Consider the following 24,303-nt stretch of genomic DNA (forward strand, 5'->3'; position numbering starts at 1 on the left):
AGAAGTAGCAACAATAGACTGCTTTATAGATCGCCATGATATAGCAGTTCCTCCGTGTGTAAATAGATAGCCTGTCTGAGATCGAGGTTTATGCGGGTCTGATAAATAACCTGCATCTGCATAACCAATAAGGTCTGTGCAACCTTTGTTAGTATAAAACAAACCCATATCAATAGTACCCTTCAGGTATCGCAAAACATGTTTGATACCGTTCCAATGCCTTCGCGTTGGGGAAGAACTATATCTTGCTAGCAAATTAACAGAAAATGTTACATCAGGCCTAGTTGCGTTAGCAAGATACATAAGTGCACCAATAGCACTGAGATATGGTACTTCAGGATTAAAAATTTCTTCATCCTCTCTTGGAGGTCGAAACTGATATTTTTCCACTTCAAGTGATCGAACAACCATTGGAGTACTTAATGGATGTGCTTTGTCCATGTAAAATCTTTTTAAGATTTTCTCAGTGTAGGCAGATTGATGGACAAAAACTCCGTCTGCTAAATTTTCAATTTGCAGACCTAGACAAAGTTTTGTCTTTCCAAGGTCTTTCATTTCAAATTCTTTCTTTAGATATTCAATTGCCTTTTGGACCTCTTCAGGGGTTCCAATGATATTTATGTCATCAACATAAATGGTGAGTATAACAAACTCTGATTCTGTTTTCTTAATAAAAACACATGGATAAATAACATCATTAATATAGCCTTCATTTATTAAGTACTCACTTAGGTGATTATACCATATGCGCCCTGATTGTTTCAGACCATATAATGATCTTTGCAGTTTTATTGAGTATACTTCCCGAGACTTTTTACATGCTTCAGACAATTTTAATCCTTTTGGGATTTTCATGTAAATTTCATTATCAAGTGAACCATAAAGGTAAACTGTAACTATATCCATTAGGTGTATTTCAAGATTTTTATGTACAGCTAAACTGATGAGATATCGAAATGTTATTCCATCCATAACAGGTGAATATGTTTCTTCATAGTTGACTCCGGGTCTTTGAGAGAATCCTTGTGCAACAAGGCGTGCCTTATATCTTACAATTTCATTTCTCTCATTTCGTTTTCTAACAAAAACCCATTTATAGCCAACTGGTTTTACACCTTCAGGGGTTTGGACTACAGGTCCAAAAACCTCACGTTTAGCAAGTGAGTCTAATTCTGATCGAATTGCCTTTTGCCATTCTGGCAAATCACATCTACGTCGACATTCTTCGACGGATTTAGGCTCAAAACTTTCACTATCTTGCATGAGGTTAAGTGCAACATTATATGCAAAAACATTATCAACCATGATTTTAGGTCGATCTAAATTTATCTCATCACCGGTAGAACTTATTGAAAGTTCTTCATTCACTTGAGGCTCGGGTTCACTGATTTCTTCAGAAATATCAGGATTACTCAAATCTTGACCTTCTTCAGGAGGTTCTATTGTAGTATCATCTTTATTATTTCTTACGCTTCTCTTTCTAGGATTCTTATCCTTTGAACCCAACGGTCTACCACGCTTCTGGCGTGTTTGGAATTCAGAAGCTATGATACTTGTAGATGGTCCTTTTGGGACATCAATTCGGATAGGTACATTCACTGCAGGGATATGTGACTTAGTTATCCGTTTCAAATCAGTAAATGCATCTGGCATTTGATTTGCTATTTTCTGCAAGTGAATGATCTTCTGGACCTCCTATTCACATGTGTGGGTACGTGGATCAAAATGTGATAGTGATGAAACTTTCCACGCAATTTCTTTTTCTTTTTCGGGTTCCTTTTTCTCTCCCCCTAATGGCGGGAAAATTGTTTTATCAAACCAACAATCTACAAATCGAGCAGTGAATAAGTCTCCAGTCAACGGTTCAAGGTATCGAATTATGGAGGGTGAGTCAAACCCAACATATATGCCCAACCTTCGTTGAGGGCCCATTTTTGTACGTTGTGGTGGTGCTACAGGCACGTATACCGCACAACCAAAAATTCTTAGATGGGCTATATTTGGCTCATGTCCAAATACTAATTGCGATGGAGAGTATTTATTATAATGTGTCGGTCTGAGACGTACAAGTGCTGCTGCATGTAAGATAGCATGACCCCAAACAGTAATTGGCAATTTTGTTTTCATTAGTAGAGGTCTTGCTATTAATTGTAGGCGCTTTATAAATGACTCTGCAAGGCCATTTTGAGTATGGACATGAGCAATAGAATGTTCAATTTTTATCTCAATTGATAAGCAATAATCATTAAATGCTTGGGATGTAAATTCTCCAGCATTATCAAGGCGAATGGCCTTAATTGGATAATCTGGGAATTGCGCTCTCAATCTTATTATTTGTGCTAACAACTTCGCAAACGCCAGGTTGCGAGATGATAACAGGCAAACATGAGGCCATCTAGATGATGCATCTATTAGGACCATAAAATATCTAAATAATCCACTAGGTGGATGAATAGGTTCGCATATATCTCCATGTATACGCTCTAAAAAACTAGGAGATTCGATGCCAACCTTTAGGGTGGATGGTCTGGCAATTAATCTGGTTTACGATCATATGTGTTTCAATTGCACTAATTTTTGCATAATATAAGCCAGATGATAGAGTTGGTAATTTTTCCAAAATATATTTCTGGCCTGAGACACTCTTGGTTATACCAAGATATTCAATATTCATTTCATTTAGTGTCTCAACATGATATCCATTTCTGCGAATATCTTTAAAACTTAACAAGTTTCTTGGGGATTTAGAAGAAAATAGTGCATCTTCTATAACAATTTTTGTCCCCTTAGGCAGAATTATAGTAGCTCTTCCGGAGCCTTCTATCATTTTTGAATTACCAGAAATTGTAGTAACATTAGCTTTTCTTTTAAGTAAATTGGAAAAATATTTCTCGTCTTTAAAAATAGCATGAGTTGTTCCACTGTCAATTACACAAATATCCTCTTGATTTATCATTGATCCAAACAAGATTTGAGGCATTTCCATATTTTCTTCAATAAGAAATAAAATAAGTATTAACACATGGTATATTACACAAATTTTATTTATTTACATTAACTAGAAAAATACAAACATCATATTTAATACAGATAAAAAGAAAAATATTTACATATTATTAGTCTTGTCAATATTCATATTTTCGTCTAGAAAATTAAAGAAATCAGCTACATCCAAATGCATGGGCTCAATATTATCTTCAGAGATAAAATTTGTCTCTGAGTTATTTTATGCCCTTTTCATAGATGCCTGATATAGCTGAACAAGGCGTTTTGATGATCGGCAAATCCACGGCTAGTACCCCACACCTCCACATCTATGCCATATTGTTTCTGAATTATTCTTCGGTAAAGCTTCTGGCTTTTTACCCTGCCTTTTATATTGTTGGTTATTTCTCGGTGCCAGCCGAGCATCATGATTAAAATTTCTTCTTTGACTACGACCATGATCACGACTGGGGCCATGACCTCTTTCTCGTTGGTTATAATTTGTCTGATTTACTTCAGGGAGTGGCAAAGAACCAACTGACCGACTATCATGGTTTTTCATTAATAGTTCATTATGTCTTTCAGCAATAAGAAGGTGAGAAAGTAATTCAGAATATTTTTTAAATTCTTTTACGCGATATTGCTGCTGCAGGAGCATATTCGCGGGTGGAAATGTGGAGTATGTCTTTTCAAGTTTATCTTGCTCAGTGATCTCTTCTCCGCATAAATTTAACTGAGTTATAATTCTAAATAAAGCAGAATTATATTCAGTTATATTTTTGAAATCCATTAATCTCAAATTTAGGCAATCATGACGAGCTTGTGGAAGCATGACCAACTTCAGGTGGTTATATCTTTCTTTTAAATTTTTCCACAATTTAAGGGGTCCTTTTAATGTAAGATATTGTAATTTTAGCCCCTCGTCAAGATGGTGACGGAGAAATATCATGGCTTTAGCACGGTCTTGATTGGATGTCATATTGTCATCTTTAATGGTGTCTGCCAGACCCATTGATTCTAAATGAATTTCGGCATCAAGTGTCCATGATGAGTAGCCTTTTCCAGAGACATCAAGAGCAGTAAATTCAATTTTTAAAATATTTGCCATTTTATGAAAATAAAATTAAATAAAACTCTTACCGCTTTTTGTTATCTTGAAAAATTAGCCGGAGCCTCGTGCTGATAACGTGTTGTGAAATATACTAGTTTGACAACAAAAAGAGAAAAATAGTAATAGAAAAATTGATGAAGAGAGACAGAGAGGAAAATCGTGTGTATGTATCTGTGTTCTATCTTTTCTTCTATCTTTCATATATTATTTCATTGCCAACATTGGTAATTTATAGCCAAAGTGAGAGATGAATTGTAGTGACAATTGGACCACTATAAGTGTTGCTCATACAAAAGGATTCCACTATTATAAAGTGGACATCTATTATTATAACCTAACAGAATATATATAATTTGAATTAATTTAATGACACAATTTGAACAAGTGAGCTTCTTTGGCTCGTTGATCTGCTGCGCGCGTCCCACCTTCAATTTCTAGTCAAATTAGGATAAATTAAATCAATCAAACTAATAGTTTACTGGATTTATATTTTATTAATACATTTTAAATAGCTTTTATTAATATAATATTGCTATATTATTTATTTATTTGTTTTTAAGTATCAACATCACTTACAAAAGTATTGCATAAGTTGTTGGATATTTTATAGTACCATGATTTGAAAACTTAGATTTATAGATCTCGAAATGGTCAAATTATTTTCTTTATATTAGTGCTAGAAATTACAATAATCAAAGATAGGTCCGACTATGTAGTCCCTTCGAAATTATCAATAGTTCTCGTCTGCCTCATTTTAGATAAAATCTCAATGTGACTTTTCAATTTTTATGATATCTTTTCTTTATTTGTACTTCTTAATATAAACATCACAATTCTCTACTTAAAAGAATTAAAAGAATAATTTCACTTTGTGATTATCATTTTATCTCTAATAAAATAGTTGATGATTATCTAAAATTTTATACTTATATTCAATATTCAGTCAAACATCATTAACATATATAAATTAAAATAGAGAGTAGTGATTTTTTTAGGGAGGGATAGGGATGCAGATCAAGTGATACGTTGGAATTTGGTATACAATGATTTGGTTTTGAGTTATTGTTTTCAATAAAAATAATTGTAGATGAGATTTTATGGGATAAGTAAATAATATAGGTTAATTTCATACCTATTAAGATGGTAGGCGAGATCTATTCTTGTGTTAGATCCTCAGTTTGATGGTTCGAGTGGTTCAGACATGATTAGAGATTTATATGATGAACCTAGCTAAGTCCCAATGCAATCAATCAAGATTAAGTTCAATTGACAAAATTTTGGCAATGTCGTGGCTAACGCATACAAGACAAGACGTGGTTAAGGCATGACAAGGGCTGAGCAAAGTTAAGGCAGGGCAAGGTTATGATCGTTGCAAGATCGTGGCTAATTAAGTGTAAGCTAAGTACTGGACAAGGGAGGCAAAGGCTGAGGAGACTGGACCACAATGGCAAGCTGTGCGAGGTAGGACCTGGACACAGTGCAGGCACATGGATAGGTGCGAGTTTGGGCGGCCAGAGGCAGATTTTGATGCCGAAAGTGGAGGTGATCCACGTGTGCCTCGCACATGCGTGGGCAGTTGAGCAATTTTTAATCGTTTGACTTTTGTCAGCATTGTAGATAGACTTGTTTAATTTGAATTTCGAATTTGGCCTATCAATTGGGGATGTCAACTAACTCTGCAGGCACATGATTGACATGTGACTGGGTGTTGTGGCCTATTTAATGACACAGGCAGACTAGTCACAGGCAGAGAGTCATTGGATCAGATTTTTGTAATGCTAGTTTTGTGTGCTTCTTTGTGGCACGAGTTTAATACAAAGTTGGGACTTATTCCTGTGCGTCCTTGTGTTTCTAAATTTATAGGCATTGTCTAAGTGTGAAATGAAATTGAGAGAAAAGAAAGAAAGATTTGAGTCTAAAGTGTTAGCTGCCGAAATAGGTTAGATCATCGTGAGTTAACCCACCTTAAAACCTTTGTTCCGTGCTATATATATCTTAATTATATCACGTACGGAAAAAAAAATGTAGAGCACAACAAGAAATAAGAAAAATATATTTGTATTCTTAATTAAACCCCAAAACTGGATTTAGTGATTGGAATATTAAACAAAATCCAATATTGCTTTGGATTTTGAAACAAGATACAAACTAATTAAATGTTACTTAAAACATTTGTAGTGGAAAAACACACATGATGAAACTACAATATTAATTACCACTAGTAGTGGTAATTATTATTAGCGCGCTATGCTAAGTTACTTCATATCTCTTTTTCAGTCTCTTCTTCTTTGTCACCCTTCCATAAGTCTGAGAGTGATGGAAGCTTGATCTCTCCACTATGAGAGAGTGGAATGGTGAAATTTCCGATGACTGGAAGATCAATGGCGAGGCCCAATTCCAGTGTATAGTCAATGTCCCAATCTTTACCAATATCCTTACCCAAACTTACTAGCATACTGTGGGGAATCTTCACTGGCACATCTAACATAGTCGTGTCATTTGCCTTAATATTCCCTGGGTCTGGAATTGTTCCTGATACTATAACCCTGTATTATTCCAAATCAATTGATAGAAATCATTAGTAATCCCAAAATTGGATGTTCGTACTTGTAACTGATAAATTCACTATCAATTAGCAAAATTTAAACCAAAACTAAATACTATAACATGCTAAAAAAAAATCAATAATAGTTACCACTATGACATAATATCGCTGTCACTTATATAGCATGTAGGAAAGATGGGTACAATATGTCCCTACATACGTGGTATATTTGTAATTGGAAAAGCCAGATCTTTTAAGACTATCAAATTTCAATATACTAGTATTAATTAATCACAGGTTGTATTTCATCAAAGATTTAATTCCAGACTTTATACATTTATTTTTTCTCTAAAAACCTTGCTCCTTTAAGGGATGACCTACAAATTGAGGTATGCATGACAGCAACAACCTGTAAATCTAAGGTGGAATTTCAATTATAAAACTAGCTAGACCTGCGATTTTCCTCTATTAATTCTGTGTGGCAGTATCACTTAGCCAACATGTGCCTTTAAACTAGATTGTGAATTAGTCCAGGCGAGTCCAAGTTAATCCGTACATTGATATTAAGGAAAAGAAAAACAAAAACTTGCTTATCTATAGGAGTTGTAGAAATCCGTAAAGTGAAAACTGCATCCACCCACACACACAGCCAATTTTACCTAATTTTTAAATATATAAATTTTATTTCAATAAAATTAAAGCTTCACTATATCCGAATTCACGATAAATTTTAAAAGTTTTGACTCTTGAAATTGTAAGGAAAGGAGTATATATCATATAAGATGTTAGATGAAGTAATATACGTAGCACGAAAGAATGATATAGAGGAGGAGATTGGTAAAGACCTGCCGGAGCATTTGAGGGTGTAAGAGATCTGCGTGATCGGAACGGGAACAGAGTAAGGGTTCTTCACGGCCACCTTGGCATGATATGAAATGCTGTCCATGCCAACTTTCTTCAGATCAAAGTCCGTGATGTCAGCCTCCGGTTTCTCAGTGTTCCCTACCTTCTCCGACACCAAATTCATCGCTTTCTCCATCATACCTGCCATTGAATAGCTTTACTTTCTTTTATTTTTAAAACTTAAATTGTAATTGTACCTAGTGTTTGAGGAATATGTAGTTCTAAAGTGTCGTCGATTTATAGGCTGTGGTTCCGTGATTACAAGTGTCTCGCAGTTGACACGTAAAAAAGTTGTGATAATGGATGACAAAGGAAAAATTGTTATGCCGACGCGAGTAGTACACGTGAGGTCGGTATCTTGAGCCCGTGTCCAAGGTTACTTTTGACCACATCACTGCATATCTATCTACTAAATTAATTACTCCCTCCTTTCATATTTAATCGTTCAATATATCATTTTAAGATGTCTAATAAATACTTATTTAATTTATAAAATTAATAAATAATTTATTATAATGTATTTATTTTTTATTTTTTAATATTTAAATAACTTATATTTAATAAAAATAATTTAATAAAATTACCGTTATTTTTTATTGCTTCTTAATTTTTATGCCAAGATAATAGTAGTGGATAAAGAAAGAGTACGTGCTACTCTTTAGTTGAATGGAAGGTGGAAATTTAAGTCTTTGTTTATTGAAACTTGAAAGTCGTCATCAATGTGGAGTTGGAAAACAAAGATTTTTTTCAAATCCAAATTAAAAACTCTTATACGATGAAAGCTCCAGAAAGCTTTGCAGAATTCAAAGAAAAAAAACTCATAAAGAATATTGAATTATATTAATGATTAAAGCGGAAGCTTTAATATAATTATAAAAGGGTGAAAAACTAAAAGAAAATATGAGAGTATTTTTTCTGATGCCTTTGTATGTTTACAAGTTAGTCTTTTATAGATTTAAAGAGATAAAAGGAAATTCATCCGTCTTGCTCTGATTGACTGCCTCTAAGGAAGTTTCCACCGGTCCTTCAACTTCCTTTTATCAGGAATAAATTTCTCATTTGAAGTAAGAACTTCGATGAAATCTTTTAATAATTATTCATTATTGATTTGATATGTATTTTAAAAAATAATTAATAATAAGCATAATATTATTATATTATACTTTAAATATATAAAATTAATGCTTTGAAAAAATGTCTTAAATATTGAATTGTATTTAATATCAAGGATAAAATTGAGATAAAATGATAAATTATTTTTTAGTTTTTTAAATTGGACAAGTATTATTAGACAATTATTTACTTTTTAATATAATAGACAAGTAAAGATAGACGGAGGAAATATTAATATTATTTTAAAGAGGGTTTCTTTTTAAAGAAAAAATAAATATAATTTTCTGAAATTAACTATTAGTAATGAGTAACAAATCAAAATTGCATTGGATAGATTGATGGAATTTGGACACTAACAATATCTCACTTAAGATTTCAGCACGTATTGCTCAACACCTGTCGACAACTCTTTAGGCCCATGATCCAACTTCTTTCATTTGTTAATCTCAAAAAGATCGTCCCATTATATTTTCTTTAATTTAATTAATACTAATTCTCCAAATAGTCGGTTTCTCTCCTTTCATTCGCTCTTTGTCCACCTCTTCTCTTTGATCCTTATTATTATTGTATTTGTTATTTAGTTTTGATGATCAACAAACTATGGGATCTAATACATGGATTTGATTTCATGAATAAGTCAAGTTGCAGATTAGTCAGCTATAAAGCTGACATCTTTTGCTGTGGTTGGTAGAACCAGCTGAGGCAACAGACCTATCAACTAATCAGATGAATCCTAGGATGTGTGTCTCCAACGCTAATACTTATGGACAACAAAGTTTTTTGGCTTTTCTCTCTTGAAGAATTGACAATTAAAAAATAATTTTTTGTGTTCTCTCAAAGAAAGACAAACTTCAACAAAAACTGCACGGTATCTATAGAGTTGTTCAAGATATTCTTATTTATAGCTTTGTTGTAGTATTGAGTCTTCTGTAAGATAGAAAAGAACTACACCTTCAAGATGAGTTGCTGACAGAAATGCTGCCTGAACTTTTTCGTCTGCTGGACCCACCATAAATTTCACCATCCTACTCACATCTTCGCGACCTTTTCTGCCCCAAAAGATCCCTATTTCTCACCAATAAATAAGCAAGCTAAGTAGCAAATAGTGTTGGTAAAGCTATTAAGAATCCTCTTTTCCTAAATGTTGTAAGTTTCCTCTTAGCTATTTTCTTTATCAGAGGGAATACCATATCCTGGAAATAAAATAATAAAAAGTTATTATTAGTTTTCCAACAGAGTTGGAATAAGATTATTTTTTCCTTGAAACAAATGCTTCACAAAATAGCTTCTAAAACTTGGAACTACAAATCCTGTTATAGATAGACACAACTAGTGAGGATTAGTCAAAGTAACTTTTCTAGGAAAGTGATTTGAAAATTAAAGCCAGAAGCCTTATGTCCAGTTAGAGAAAATTTGACTTTCAGCATAATGGTATATATTTGTACAAATTAAAACTCCATTGTGGATTAAATAGTAAATACTCTCCCATGACGTAATTATATTGAACATTAAATATCAAGCGTCAAAAGGAAGTTTATGTGCCATTTTTTGGGTGGCAAGCGAGGAATTTGGTTTGCTGCAAAAAGAAGCATACCCTATGAAGGGAGAGATAGTACTAAATCAAATTTAGTACTAAATCATCCCTAGAAAATGAGCTCTAAACATCTATGACATATGGACAGGGAACTAAGTTGGGTAAGGGAGAGATAGGACGGTAGTTTTTCTAGTTTTATACCAGAACTAAGGCACATTATTTAGTCAGAGGGTTAGAGTAGAACTGTTCCTGACTTCTAAAAGCCAACAGACCCTTTATAACACTCCTCTCACGTGATAAATCAGATAAAAGTGCAAATATGCTTATCTCTAAATACTGAGTTCTTCTGTAAATCAACAGATATATGGCTGTTTAAATTGTTTCCAATGTTCTGAGGAAACCTCTTCATCTTGTTCATTTCTAAAAATTAATGTGCAAAACTGCTTATAGTCTCGCACTTAATTAGTTTTGATTGAACAGATTTGCTGCATCTATGTCCTGATCAGAATGCGTGCAAGGTTGGATGGTTTCGGAATGAAGATGCTGATGATCTGCTTAAACTTATCCAGGAGGATAGTGAAATCTTTCTGTCATCCTGCTGATTCTTTTGGTTTGCGATGACTCTGTATCTTTTGAACTTTGACCTTACTTTTGGATCCTGCTCAGGTTAGCAGATACTTCTCTAGTGCTGAAGATGCTGATGTTGACCCCAGCTACGTCCACCCTTATGTTTCAAGAGTATTACGAAGGTCCGTACTCTTAATGTGTAGCCATGACATTACTAACTGCACTTCTATTTCCAACAGTCCCTTAATACACCACAAGATTTATATGATATGTTGTTCCTTTTTCTTTTATGTACCTATTATATGAAACAGCCAATCATCTAATCTGGCAGGCTTGTTTCCTAACTGATAAACTCATGGATGTGCAGTAGCTTTGTCATGTATGAATTTAGACAGCCATGGGTTATCCATAACTTTATTGGTGGACACTATCACAGATCAGTCTTTGTGCCTTTATTGTTGGAAACCTGACAAATATACTATTGCACAGAGTGAGAGTAATCCTCCTAGAGTGTGGTGAAGAAATCCTTCTGGAGTGAACGTTTTGTTGAGATGACGAGGATGACAATCACCTGACTTAAATTCATTTTTATTTAGTCCTCATCATCTGGAATCTTAACAACCAAAAATCTTCCTCACTGTCTCTACCTTGGAGTGTTTACCTGTTGAATAAACCCATTCTCCCATCAAAATAAGAGTTAAAATGCGCAAAAACTGCTTGACAGTTGGCATATGCCAAGCTAATATGCACTGAGAAAATGCATAGGTGGAAGGAAATATACTGTGCATCTTTTCTGTTTGAGAAATCAGAATGCTGTCTGTGATACTGTTGATGCATCTGCAGCAGTGTTCTTCATGAAAATCATATGGTCATATTCTTATTCATCGTCTCATCAAGCAGTGAAGTGTCATTAGGAGTGGTTTTTGTGGGTCAGACTTCTGTTCTTCTCTGGAATTATTTGCAGATTCCTCTGCAAGAATAATGCCATGATAGCCAGTTTTCTTCCTTCGCCAATTATCAGAAGCTAGATTCCGCATTGCTTATTATCTCATATAAGCTATTGAGAATATGTTTTCTGTTTGAGCTTAAGTTGCATCTTCCTCTCCAATTGTGTTGTGCTCTCATAAATCCCTTCCATACAGATTTGGGTATGGGATTACAAAAGCTTTCACCCCCTCTAGGACATAATTTCATGGAAGCATGTCCGTTGTTTCCTCCTTGGTGATGAAAAATTTTAAAAAAACATAGAAAGAAAATTTGCAAACTTCTTATCTTTCTAAATCTCTGTCCTTGATGTTATGCAAGAGTCAATTCGTTTAAGCAATTACAGAATCTAAAAGTCTTAAAAGCCTATGGTGACATCTCTAGCCTTGGAACTGCCAATTTGACCATTAAACTTTTGGCCATTCCTTTTTTTTTATATAGATAATATAAATTTCCTCTTTCTTTGTTAGCAATTAAGAAGGGGAGCCTTGAAGTAACTGGTAAAGTTGCTGCCATGTGACCAGGAGGTCACGGGTTCAAGCCTTGGAAACAGTCTCTGGCAGAAATGCAAGGTAAGACTGCGTACAATAGACCCTTGTGGTCGGGCCCTTCCCCGGACCCTGCGCATAGCGGGAGCTTAAGTGCACCGGACTGCCCTTTTTTGTTAGCAATTAAACTCCTTTTATTAAAGCAAGTTATTTACTGTATATTACTTGTGTCCTAGAAACTAACTCAGTCAGTTTCTTACTTTTTGTTAATACATAGAGCTCACTTTTCTTTTTCACTCACTAATCACCATCATCATCCCATCTCCAGTTTGAATAAGAATTTGGTGTTTTATTATTAAAATCTTTTCTATTCTGAAACCGTTGCGGTTCTCTCGTATGTGTGTTTACAGTCTACATTTCAGGGACCTGGTTCTTGTGTCCAACATTGTTTTAACATTTTGGGGAATTTCAGATTATTTATGTAGAGAACTGTTGCAGTTCCTTGCTTCTTATCATCACTACCTTCTCTATTGTCCTGGTCTAATTGAATAATGCAAGTCATCCCATAGCAACTAACGTGAGCACTCAGGAGAAAGAAGTTGGATCTTTATTTTTGTACTTTTTCTGCTTTAAATATAGTTACATCATTCTGTTTGAGCTATTACACAATGCTGTTACTTTTTCCGTGTTCCAATCTCGTTGTCTAAAACTTTCATGCACAAATGTTGATAACATGGAGACATCGTCCTGCATGATTGTTCCACCAGAAACAAGGTATAACCTACTTTATTTTATTCAACTTTGTCAGCTTAAACTCATCAATCTGGTTTTTTATCAAAGAAGAAAACAAGAAGGAAAAAAAAAGGATAGGTCTCTCAGATTGTGTTCCCGGGCCTAATTCTCAGCTCTTCTTGACTGTAACTTTCTTTTAAATGGAAAACGATTGGAGGAGATGACTAAGGTGTCCAAACTCTCTTTCTCACAACGAATGATTTCTCTCTCTGAATAACTTTTTGTTATCAATTCTTTATGTTGATCAATTGGTATAGCGCCACACAATTATTGTCCAGAAATTTGCAGGACAGTACGCTGCAGCTTCCTACCAACATCACTAAAATGCTCAAATAAGGTGTCAATCTTCTACAAGTCGTAGGACAATTTAATGGTATGCAAGAATTTATTGTCATTTTCATAAATATCTGTTATCGATGTGTTATATTTTGGAGAAAACCTTTACAGGTCATTATATTGCTGTAATTGGCATAATGAGCTCACTACCATCTCTAGAGTCTCCTGGGAGTAAAGATTATTGTGGAGCTCCTTCTTTAGCTCGTCCAGCTAAACTAAAGCTTTGTTTAAAAAAAAACATTAGATGGTATGCACTTTTAATTTAGTAGTATGCAATATGCATATTTGTTTCAAGTCCATTTTATGTGAGAGCATATCTGATATTTTCTGAAGAAGATATTTTGTATAACTTGAATAATTATTGCTTCCCATTAATCGCAGATCTGGAAATTGTAGAGACCTCGTCAAGAGTCTTGCTTAATTGGCGCGTCAGGTAAATTATCATATGGTACATAACTTCTCTTATTTGATGTCTTGGCTTCTCTACTTTTATTTATAAGTTTTGGAAACAATGCCCAGTAGCGTAGGCACTATATTTATCTCCAAAAATTTCCCCTAGTGTATGAAGCTTACTTGGAGTTAAAGCACTGTCCTCTAGCTGCCTGCATATTTTCTGGACCCATCAATCTGAATTTGCGTATATGGCTAGAAAATTTTTGAGTTGTTCTCCTCTTGGTTGATCAAGTTGGGTGCCTTGTTGACAGTTGTGTCCAATGACAAGCTTTATTTCAATCAGCATTGGAGAAGTTGAGTTTAAATTCTTCAATCTGTTTCAACTCTTGAAGAGTCCCTTTGATTATATCCAATCAAATAAGCCTTTTCAAGCAGACTCCTCTTAGTCATAAGCGGAACTCAAGGATTGTCCCTCATAAAGAAACTTGGAAACATATTTCTGACCTGGAAACTATATTAGTTAACTGGACTTGCAGTTGAATTTATAAGAAAGAAACATAAATAACTAGTGTTTCATTACTGATAATTAAGTTTTGCTAGGTGATGCAACAATTGTTTGGGCGTGTTTTGGCATCTCCAAGCTGAGTGCTTGTTACGTTTACATTTCTGGGCCAGCAATAGGTTGTTTATCACTACTAAGAAATTAATGCATAGAAGAAACCTATTTGGCAGTGTCCTCACTTCTCCTAGAAATTCTTGTCAGGTCTTAAATGAGGCAGGTGACGAGTTTGTTGATAAAATCACACCAGCAAATGTATCCCAGAAATCGATCTTACGAGACAATAGTAACTCAAGTAAAAAATATAGCAAGAGGCAATCCATTGAGCAGCTAACGCATGAAAATAAATACAGCCTAGGTCCTCCAACTCTGGATAAAATTCAAATGCAAAACAAGCCTAGAATCGTTGTGCATGCTTCTATTCCAGTTACATCAGTGAAAACAAATGCCCCGGCCAGCAGCTACAGTCAACAACCTCAAAGAGCCTTCCTGATGCCATCTCATCTAGCAACATGTGGAGAAAGGTCAAAAAATGTGTTCAGCCATGGTTAAACCAGCTTGAGCAAAGGATAGATTTGAAACAAGAGAGCTTAGAGGCACCAAGAACTAATAACTGGATTCTATCTGGTAAAATGCAGAAGGGGCAGCCTTAGCAGCAAAGTCTATTTGGCTCTATCTCAGCAATCTACAGTTGTGTGATCAATAGCATCCTTATAATTTTGCTAACTATTTTATCTCCTCTGGTTATTTTAATATGAAATTATTCACTTCCAATAGAAAAATACTGTAATATTGTACTTGGGAACAATCTTCTTAAACGTTTTTTTATTACTTCACCATCTTGTAAAATATCTACTATTGCATAATAATTTTGAATCTCTACTTCAACACACGAAATAACTTTTAGTTTAATATTTTAACTAGACCTGGTTAACTTGACTAAGTGACTCTGCCTTTCATAGATCTAGTGGTTAGATATGCCACCTAAATAATTAATCAACTGAATTGATCCAAACTAAATGGGATAGACAAGAACAGATTAGGCCAAGGAGGGGGGCGGTTGGCAAGAAGAGATCATGAGATGTTTGAAGAAGTGAAGTGACTGCTTGTCCTTCCCAGAGAGGACTCCACTTCTTAGAATGTAATAGACATGTCTTTTATCATATGGTGTGTATATCGAGGTTCGGAGATTGGGATGTGGAGGGAAGGATAAGAACAAAGAAGGTTGAACTTACTTTCTTGCATAAAGCATGGCGTATAGAGAGGAGTACTAGAATGGAGCATTCCTTCAGAAAGACATTTGAGACGAGCCTCTTGTAAAATTCTAAAAGCCATCAACAATTTAACTTCTGTTGCAGTGCATTTTTTAAAAGGAAAAGTATGATGTGTAGTTGCCTTCTTGATACATCCAAAGGTCGCATATAAACTACCAAAAGGACATTTTAGCAAGGACGTGTTCAGTGTAACTACTTATTTTCAATATCTTTTGAGCAGGTGGGTGTGCTGGATTGAGGGTTGAAATTATCTAAGACACAGTACCCATGCACAGAATAAAATATTTATTGAAAGGTCCGTAAGAAATAAAAAGAGACTTACCAATAAATTCATGAGCATTATCTAAAGCCTTTGACGTTCAAGAGAAGTGTGGATGGTGGTGGCCAATAGAGTTAAAATAGGGGCTTCTTTCCATTTAACATAGCAAGCAAATGATCCAAAACTCGACTTCCGGCATCTCTCAGACCAGAGTGCATGTACTCATTAGTAATCCAAAGCCTGATTCCTGCTATCTGAGAAGAGGTCTCCAGAGATAGCTTTAAGTTAACATACATGTCTTCGTAGTAGACAGCAGCTGCAACTGGTACCTATCAACACAAAAAGAACCCAGGTGGCTACATAAAGTCAAAATCATTTGATCAGGTTATTGTGACTCCACTACTTCAGTTTTGCTTAAAGTTGAGGCAATTTATGTATTATAAGAAGTAGCCAGACATCAAGGTAGATTAAAATCCTTAACATATTGATTGACACGAGTACGACGAAAAACATTAATCATCAGGTATCCAAACTTGTCAACTTTAACAGAAATACGACGCACTTTGTTATCCTTTAATGCAGCAATGTCATATAATGATGGCCAATCCTCCTTCTCCGCTAATAGCTGGGCAGCATCTTTGAATGGCCTTAAGGCATGGACTTCATCAAACAACCATGGGAATATCATCTGCACGTTAAATTAATAAGTGATCAACACTCGCTCGGAATACAAGACAAGTCCAAACTTTCTGTTTTTCACCCGAAAAGATAACAAAGGGGTCTTCTTAATTCCAGCTGAAAGAAATAAATGCATTCTGCAAAGTTTAACCTCAGATCAATGTCTGGTCCGAATAAATGTAAAACAAATCCATTTACTTTGTTTTATTGGCATCAAGAAGATGCAATGGTTACAAAATAGATATGCTAGCTCCTATACAAGATGCTATGAAAGGGTCAGGGAGCTAGCCAAACAGCAAAAAGAGAAGCTAAATGTGTGATTAATCAAAATGTCCATAATAATGCAGTGTAGATTATATTAAATTTTGTATAACAAAGACAAACCTCACAACTCTGATCAATAAGCACCTTACGTAGGAGAGAGAAGCTATTCAAACCCACTACATTATGCATGTAGTCCTGACTCCTGAGCTATGATTTTTTCCCGGATATATTGATTGTTCAAATGTCGTTCCAAAGCAATCATATGGTCTAATTGATCCTTTCCTCCGATCACCAACCAAATATCCACGACTTAAAGAGGGGTGCTTTATCAGTCAACCCTTATGAATTCTAACCATATGTTCCTTTGCATTTCTTTGAAGAAGAAGAAGAAACAGAATTTGTACTACTAAAAGAATCAATTTGCAGTGGCAGCAAAATCAAGAACAAGGTCATAGAAGCTACATACATTTGCAGGAAGTGATATAATTATGTCGGAACTTAAATTAAGGGAAATAAGTAGGATGTGAAAGGATGAGCATATACATGATAGTTGCTCATAAATGAACTGGCATTAATATGATTTCAGATTCACTATGGTCTACCGTCTACACCACGCCTCTGCTCGACTAAATGAGAGTGTGGCTGACATGGTAAAAGAACAAAGCAGCCACACTTTTCTGGACCCCTTTTTTACAAGCTGGAATTCAATTCCCAGCAGGACACACTACACTTAAATGTAATAAAGGTTTTTATAGGAGAACAAAATGAAGCTAATTTACAGCTCGTCATATATCTATAAAAACTTCCAATAATTATGAATATATGAATTTTTTGCGCAAGCCGTACATATTAGGGGGAGGTGGCTTTGGTTAGTTAAATATAAGTTGTAGTTTGGGCCCTCTCAAGGACAGGCCCCTTTAATGTGGAAGTCGCATCAGAGAAATTTAGGTGGAAGTAAAACTTTTGTTTGATGCTTGCTTCATAATAAGGCAGTTCTTAACCAAAAACGAACACATTGTGTCTCACCTCTCCAGTAAAAAGTACAGGGCGGCCAACTTTTGCTGCCTCAATTGCATCAAATTTGTCGTCATTTAGAGCCCTAATTCTCTGAGCAGACCACAGGGATGAGGCACCCTTCATATCAATAAAAAGTAAATGAATTAGACAGTTCAGGCATGCCTGCAGAAAATAGGTATCCAAAACTATAAAAGTAGATGCAGAAATTCCTTTTGGCCAAGTACTCCCACTATTGTAGCAATACTCCTATTGAAAAGTTTACCTGGCAATATATGCTTTCATGCAAAAGAGCATATAAAGGGTTTGCATCAAATGCGATCCATCTCTCATACTGCAATGCCACACAGAACTCAATTTAGCAGATATCCATCATCCAGCTACTGTACTTCTAAATGCATCTAGAATTACCAAGAAAATGCTGCTAACATTCGCACAAAATGGGCCAAAGTTTCAGATCCTATGCATCTCCTAAATGGAAAAGAATCTCAATCTACCGTAACAAATATGAAACCTCTGTTTACTTGTTAAAACTCGAAGACACAGCACTTCTATAGTGCATCAGCCTTGAGAAAATAGTAACAAAGATAATCCAAGTGGGATACAGCGTGACCTCTTAAGTCATCATGAGCGCTAAAGGCTTAAATATGTCAGTATCCAAGATTCACTTCTGAAAGAAATTTATTTTTGTCCAGCATCTTGAATTAACTTTTTACCATGCAACAGAATTTCAAATTTTCAAAAGAAATAAAGCAGGTAATAGCTTAACATAACATTTAGGTTCCAGTTCATAGGAGATCACATCACATGAAAGATTTAAGCATTCTTCCTTATAAGGTTGTGCACTCATGTGTTCTTTTCTATTTCCTACCACTATTTATTATTTCTTCATTTGAAACATTGAGGTCAAAGCTGGTTTAATTAGTCATGAATTATCGTATTCAAGAATCAACATAAAGATAGTCATTAGAAAAATCATGTACACAAATAAAGAATGTAGCCACCAAAAAACAATTATACTGATGAAAATGAACACAAAGCATTTGAACTCAATGGTACAAAATTTGTGGAGGATATCTATGCCAGCGTATTTAGTTCATGAACCATTTACTAATTGCTCAACAAGATCTCTAGTTTTTGCATATTAATCAAACCTAAACTCAGAATAAAGTCACTGTTTTTTTTTTTGTAATAGGCATGTGTATTTCTTACAGCATTCAAGAAGTAGTCACTGATTCTCCTTTCTGCTCCTTGAACTATTACAGGATCCCAGACTCTCTCAAACCTATAAGCAGTGTATAGAAAGGATAGGTTCAAATATATGATATTTTTTTTTTTTGGGGGGGGGGGGGGAGAGAGAGCAGATGGCAAAATGATGGCTTACAGGTAATGCAATCGTTCGAAACCAGTACTTGATCCTAGACCTGAGAGACCAAGAAGTTGTAGTCCTCGAGGTGTTAAGATGCCGCCAGATGGAAGAGGCACCTATGTCAACACGGAGAAAGGGAGGGAGATAGGACAGGGTGCAGAGAGAGAGAGAGAGATTAACAAAACTTGGAAAAGTATGTATCAGATGGACTTATATGAAGAATGTTATTTTATACCAGTATTGCTTCCTTACCCCGCCTCCTGACTCTGCCAGGTAATTTACAACATCACGAACAATTTCAATATCCTGTGGAAACCTCTTGTAATATTTTTCGTTTTGATAAACAAGCTGCTCAAAGCCTGCCTTATAAACAGAATCAGCTGTGCATCCTTCGCCAATTGGAGGGAGCCCGCCAGTTATAAGAGCGTGTTTGAGTCCTTGAGGAGCAAAACTCAAGTAAGTAACTGCACAAAATCCTCCGAAGCTCTGCACGATAATCGATCCGAAATTCCAATCACACCGCGTACAATTCCAAGCATAACTAGCATCAGTATTAAGACTTCCATACATCATATGAGATGATAATTTTCCTCAAAAGAGATTTTTAAATAATTTTCTAGAAAATATATAATCAAGACCATTGAAAAAATTGTTCCTGCAGTAAGTCTTCTTTAACTACTTGTTGAGAGAATAGCACGACAGTGTTAAGGTAGAAAAACCAAATACAGGAAAGAGCAAAAACTATGTGACCTGTCCAAGTATTGTCCAAGGTCCAGTATCAGGGACAAGGCATTTTCGGATGAACTCAGCATCATGTATTATATTATCAGCTCGGAAATGTCTCAAGTAGTTAACCAAATCCTCAGCAGACTTCACTTGTGACATAGATGATGGTGTTAATGGTGTTGATAGACCTGTTCCTCTCTGCAGTAAAAGCATCAGCAGAAGGAAACTTATTTCATTTTGAAAGAGAGAGAGAGAGAGAGAGAGAGAGAGAGAGTGCCTGATCCATTAAAACAACACGGTACTCCTCACATGCTTTGCTTATCCATCCTCCAGCTTCAGTTGGTCTTGGGCATTCAAAGCCTGGTCCACCTTGCAAATATAGTAGATATGGCAGACATTGTTCCTCCTTACCAACTGCAGTTTGCTTGATAATCAGTTGAGAATATATATTAACCAATAACTGATCCTAACAGAAAATAGCAGTTAGTTAATCACCAACCAGTAGTCAACTACACCCCCCATTCTAACTTACATGATATGTTCCAGAGCATGAGGGTCAAACTGCCTAATTTTTGGTGTGAATTCATACATAGAATCTTCAAGTGTTTGTGAAATAAAATTTACATTAGGAAATTACATAAAAAATACTATAATTCACAATTCAAAATATTTTAAAGGTATTTTAGAATTTTTGTGGTCGATGAAAAACTTATTTGACTTACCAAATAGTAATTGTGCCACATAAAGTAAAACAACGGGAATAGTACATATTAAGCTATCTATGTGGCCAGAACTTCACTTACTCTTTCCCTACAACCATGTTTTTTCATTTGTCAATGCCAAGTTAGTTGTACAGACAGAAAGAAGTGATCATAACACAAGTATCTGCATATTATTCAAAAGTAGTAGCATTGAGGTAAGCTCAATCTCTCTCTCTCTCTCTTACCAAATTGTGACAGCATAAATGACTTGACGGTTTTGGCACCAAACTTGTGGATTAACAAAACAAAGGTTCATCCGAACCGTTTACAGTGGATGTGAATCAAACAAATAAAGTTACTTGTACCTTTAAAATTACTAGTAAATATTTCTAGCTAGATTTCTAATGGCCTTCAACCTACCGCAACCTCTCCTTTAAGCAGGCTTGGGACTGGCAACATGAGCAAGCTCCTTCACATGGCCGACCGACCCATCCAACTTAAGATTAAGGTGTAGTTGTTTTGTGACAAGTATGTACAGTAATATGTCTTTCTTTTATCCAGCAACCTTCTTTTCTTCTTTTCCTTTTTGTGACAAGTAACTAAGGTAACATGTTCCACTCCCAAAATGTTACAGGGGCCAACCTTCTCTTCAATAAATTTCTTTCCTCTTCTTATTTTTGAAAGTCAATCAATGGATCATTGGTGATAAGATGTTCTCTCACTCTAGAATTAAAAAACAACAACATATCCAACGTAATCTCACAAGTTGCGTTCGGGAAGAGTAGGATGTACGCAGACTTTACCCCTACCTTCTTGGAGTAGAGAGGATGTTTTCGATAAACTCTCGGCTCAAAAGAAGTGTAATCAAAGCAGGAACAAAAGGAAAATAATGGCAACAAAATACCAAGATAAAAAGAGTAAATGAAGCAACAGGTAGTAGTGAGAATTGAAGAATAAGATACTACGTGAACTATCTAATACTACTAAATAAGGAGAAGAAGAGAAGAGGAGATTAAACCCATGCCTCTCCCACATAAAAGCACGACAACACTCAACTACCTATTACCCCTATCCTCGACCCCCATACCTCCTATCTAGGGTCATATCATTAGTAAGCTACTGTCATAATTCCAACTCGTATCTTAATACGCATGCCAAGTCTAAAATTTATAATCAGATGAAGAAAGAGAAGAGTTGTTTTAAAACATTGAAATACTAAGACTACGCAAATTTGTATAACCTATATACAAATCAAGAGAAAAAGGGGAAACCACGGCTTGATGTCCAAGCCTCATCTTATATAGATACAAGATGAGAGTAGAAATACGTCATGTAATGTTTCTTGGAATATTTAGTGCTGATTAGGTAATACTCAGTTTTGAGATATTGGCCCAGCACAAAGTAAATTGATAAGTTCCCCACCAAACTTCTTGAGTTCAAAATATGTCATCTCACTTTTGCAACCACCACTTTGGGACAAACAAGAAAAGCGAAGATGGACATTCAATTTTATGCAAAGGATTTAAACTTGTTAAATAGGATGAGGAGTTAGATCAGCTTCGCGGAAAATTCAAGGACTTCAAAGCTCTTGCATTTGTCATTTCCATCACAGAACGAACTAGCTAGTCCAATGATACTACTAAGTGAATCAAATCTTTTGCCTTTAAACTATAACTGTTATCCCAAATATGTCAAGCCATCCTAAGATAAAACCTATTTCCTCAAAAAACAAAGTTGTGCCGTACCGTATAAACTAAATCAACACCGAACACTGCCTAAAACAGAAATTTCAGAGAATCAATACATGAGCGTGCAAAAGTTAACAGAACAAATGTGAAACAAGTGTTTAGTTTTGAATCTACTAGCTTAAACTTATCTGGAAAACTTCTCCTACTACTTTACATATCAGTTAAGCTGAAATTTGGCACTCTTTTATAAGCTAAACTAAGATCAAACACTGCCTAAAATACGAATCAAATAGACTGAACACATAAGCACGATAATGTGCATAAGTAAACCGAACAAATGTAAATCCATCAATCAAACAACTATAACCACTATATGAAGATACTCAGTATCTATTCAGAATTAGAATATATTTACAAGCAATCCTTGTACTTAATCCAGAGTACACATCGCGAAGTACTCCACTTGGATAGAGTGAACAAATGCAAAATCCATAATGATGAACAACGTGAACCAAATTAGAGTAATACCAGCAACGACTTCACGAGCGAAGACGGTGATTTTAGTGGAGGAAAAGTGATCGATAGAGTAATCGAGAGGAACGTTGAATCGGTGATCGCGTAATCGGAGGTCGGGAACGGAGTACCAACCGCCGGAAACGTGGTCAGAGGTGGAGTTGCCGTCGACGGCGGCTGCCTTGTTGTCGGACATGGCGGTTAGTTTTGGGAGTGAAGGAGTAGTGGAGGAGTGCAAGTAGAGAAATTGTGCTCGAATTAGAGATGGTGAAAAAATGTGAGTCGAAAATGGGATATGAAGATGAATGAGGGGTTTTATCAATGACGAGTGAAGTGACCGCATTTTGACTTCTATAGTATATCCACACTCGCGCAGCTCGGGAAAAAATATTTATGCATTTTATTTTTATATTTTTATTTACATATTAAAGTTGAACGAAAATAAATATTTATCTTGGTATAGAAAATATAGTGTCACTACAAAAATGATAAAAAGTTAAAGGACATAAAAGCCTACAAATGTTCAGTTATGGCCGATAGTGTGACTTTCAACTTCATTGTGAATTATGATTTGATGAAGTGTAAGAATATTCTAATTTTGGAAAATAGTAAAAATAATTAATTTTACAAATGTTATCTGGGTTTTTGTTGGTGCGTTTGGAAGTTTTAAATTGGAAGAGAAATAAAGTTTAAAATTGACACTGTACGTATGTGATGTATTGAGCAGAGTTGATTTTAATGGTTGAAATTCAAGGTTTTTAAAAAAAAAAATGAAGAAGCCACCTTTTTGTTAGAAACAAACACTAAAACGCTGCCAAGGCACCCCTTAGTGAGTGGACACAACTTTTCGGGAGCCCTTTTTTGGCATTTTTTGAAATTTTTAAATTTTAAATGGAGGAAAAGGGTGAAAATTTAAGGAAAATAAATAAATATGTATTCCAGCCTTAGAGAGCATCTAGTAGGCAAGTTAAAAATTCTCTTTTATATATATATAAGATTACTGAACAAATTATAAACCATAACTTTCCTTGTTAGCTTATCCAGTAAAGAAATGGATATTAAAATCTTGGCCTACTTAACCGCAAATTCATATATAGAGATTAATTATTTATTTATTTTTTGATGTGAGACTTCTTAATCCTCATTCGCACATTATCGTTAATTGAAAGGATGGGCAAATATAATATGGAGAATCAACATTGGTGAACAAAGAAAAAATTAACTCCTAAAGTGATGATTGTCCAAGTTCATGTACGAAGATCAATTATATTTTTTACCTATCAATATAGATTTTTTAAATAGACAAAAAATGACAATAAAATACAGAAATTTTAATTATAAATTCAGTCTAGTTAATTCTTATATTTCTTTCAATTTGGATCAATTTTTGTTAAACTCATCAAATAAAATATAAAATGCTGATAAAAATTCGTTAATTGTCATTAGAAGTTTCAAAGATACTACTACTTCATATGTCATAACTTAACTAATATAATTGAATAAGAAA

At 35.0% G+C, this 24,303-nt stretch overlaps 2 protein-coding genes and 1 long non-coding RNA gene across 4 annotated transcripts; 1 reads left to right on the forward strand and 2 right to left on the reverse strand.

Annotated features, from left to right (window-relative positions):
• Window positions 1-6,138: 6,138 nt before the first annotated feature.
• LOC129886517 (desiccation protectant protein Lea14 homolog) lies at window positions 6,139-7,768 on the reverse strand. The gene is made up of 2 exons (XM_055961226.1): window positions 7,487-7,768; window positions 6,139-6,642 (listed from the first exon to the last, which is right to left on the reverse strand). The coding sequence occupies exons 1-2, from the start codon at window positions 7,690-7,692 to the stop codon at window positions 6,357-6,359; spliced, it is 492 nt and encodes a 163-aa protein (XP_055817201.1). The 5' UTR covers window positions 7,693-7,768; the 3' UTR covers window positions 6,139-6,356.
• A 5,963-nt stretch (window positions 7,769-13,731) lies between these two features.
• On the forward strand, window positions 13,732-14,815 carry LOC129886519 (uncharacterized). The gene is made up of 2 exons (XR_008766225.1): window positions 13,732-13,791; window positions 14,515-14,815. It is a non-coding gene; the product is annotated as an uncharacterized LOC129886519 (long non-coding RNA).
• Window positions 14,191-23,159, reverse strand: LOC129886518 (uncharacterized). 2 transcript variants are annotated; one of them, XM_055961228.1, is made up of 11 exons: window positions 22,812-23,159; window positions 20,172-20,308; window positions 19,919-20,092; window positions 19,421-19,654; window positions 19,184-19,284; window positions 19,012-19,084; window positions 18,065-18,133; window positions 17,812-17,919; window positions 16,406-16,531; window positions 15,907-16,172; window positions 14,191-14,255 (listed from the first exon to the last, which is right to left on the reverse strand). In XM_055961228.1, exons 1-10 carry the CDS (start codon window positions 23,137-23,139, stop codon window positions 15,978-15,980), a joined length of 1,545 nt encoding a protein of 514 aa, XP_055817203.1. In that variant the 5' UTR covers window positions 23,140-23,159; the 3' UTR covers window positions 14,191-14,255; window positions 15,907-15,977. The 2 variants fall into 2 exon arrangements, with proteins under 2 accessions (XP_055817203.1, XP_055817202.1); XM_055961227.1 differs by lacking the exon at window positions 14,191-14,255 and adding an exon at window positions 14,614-14,814 and having other exon boundaries at window positions 22,812-23,158.
• Between the last annotated feature and the right edge of the window lie 1,144 nt (window positions 23,160-24,303).

The sequence above is a fragment of the Solanum dulcamara genome, chromosome 4 (genome assembly GCF_947179165.1).
Source record: "Solanum dulcamara chromosome 4, daSolDulc1.2, whole genome shotgun sequence".
NCBI lineage: Eukaryota > Viridiplantae > Streptophyta > Magnoliopsida > Solanales > Solanaceae > Solanum > Solanum dulcamara.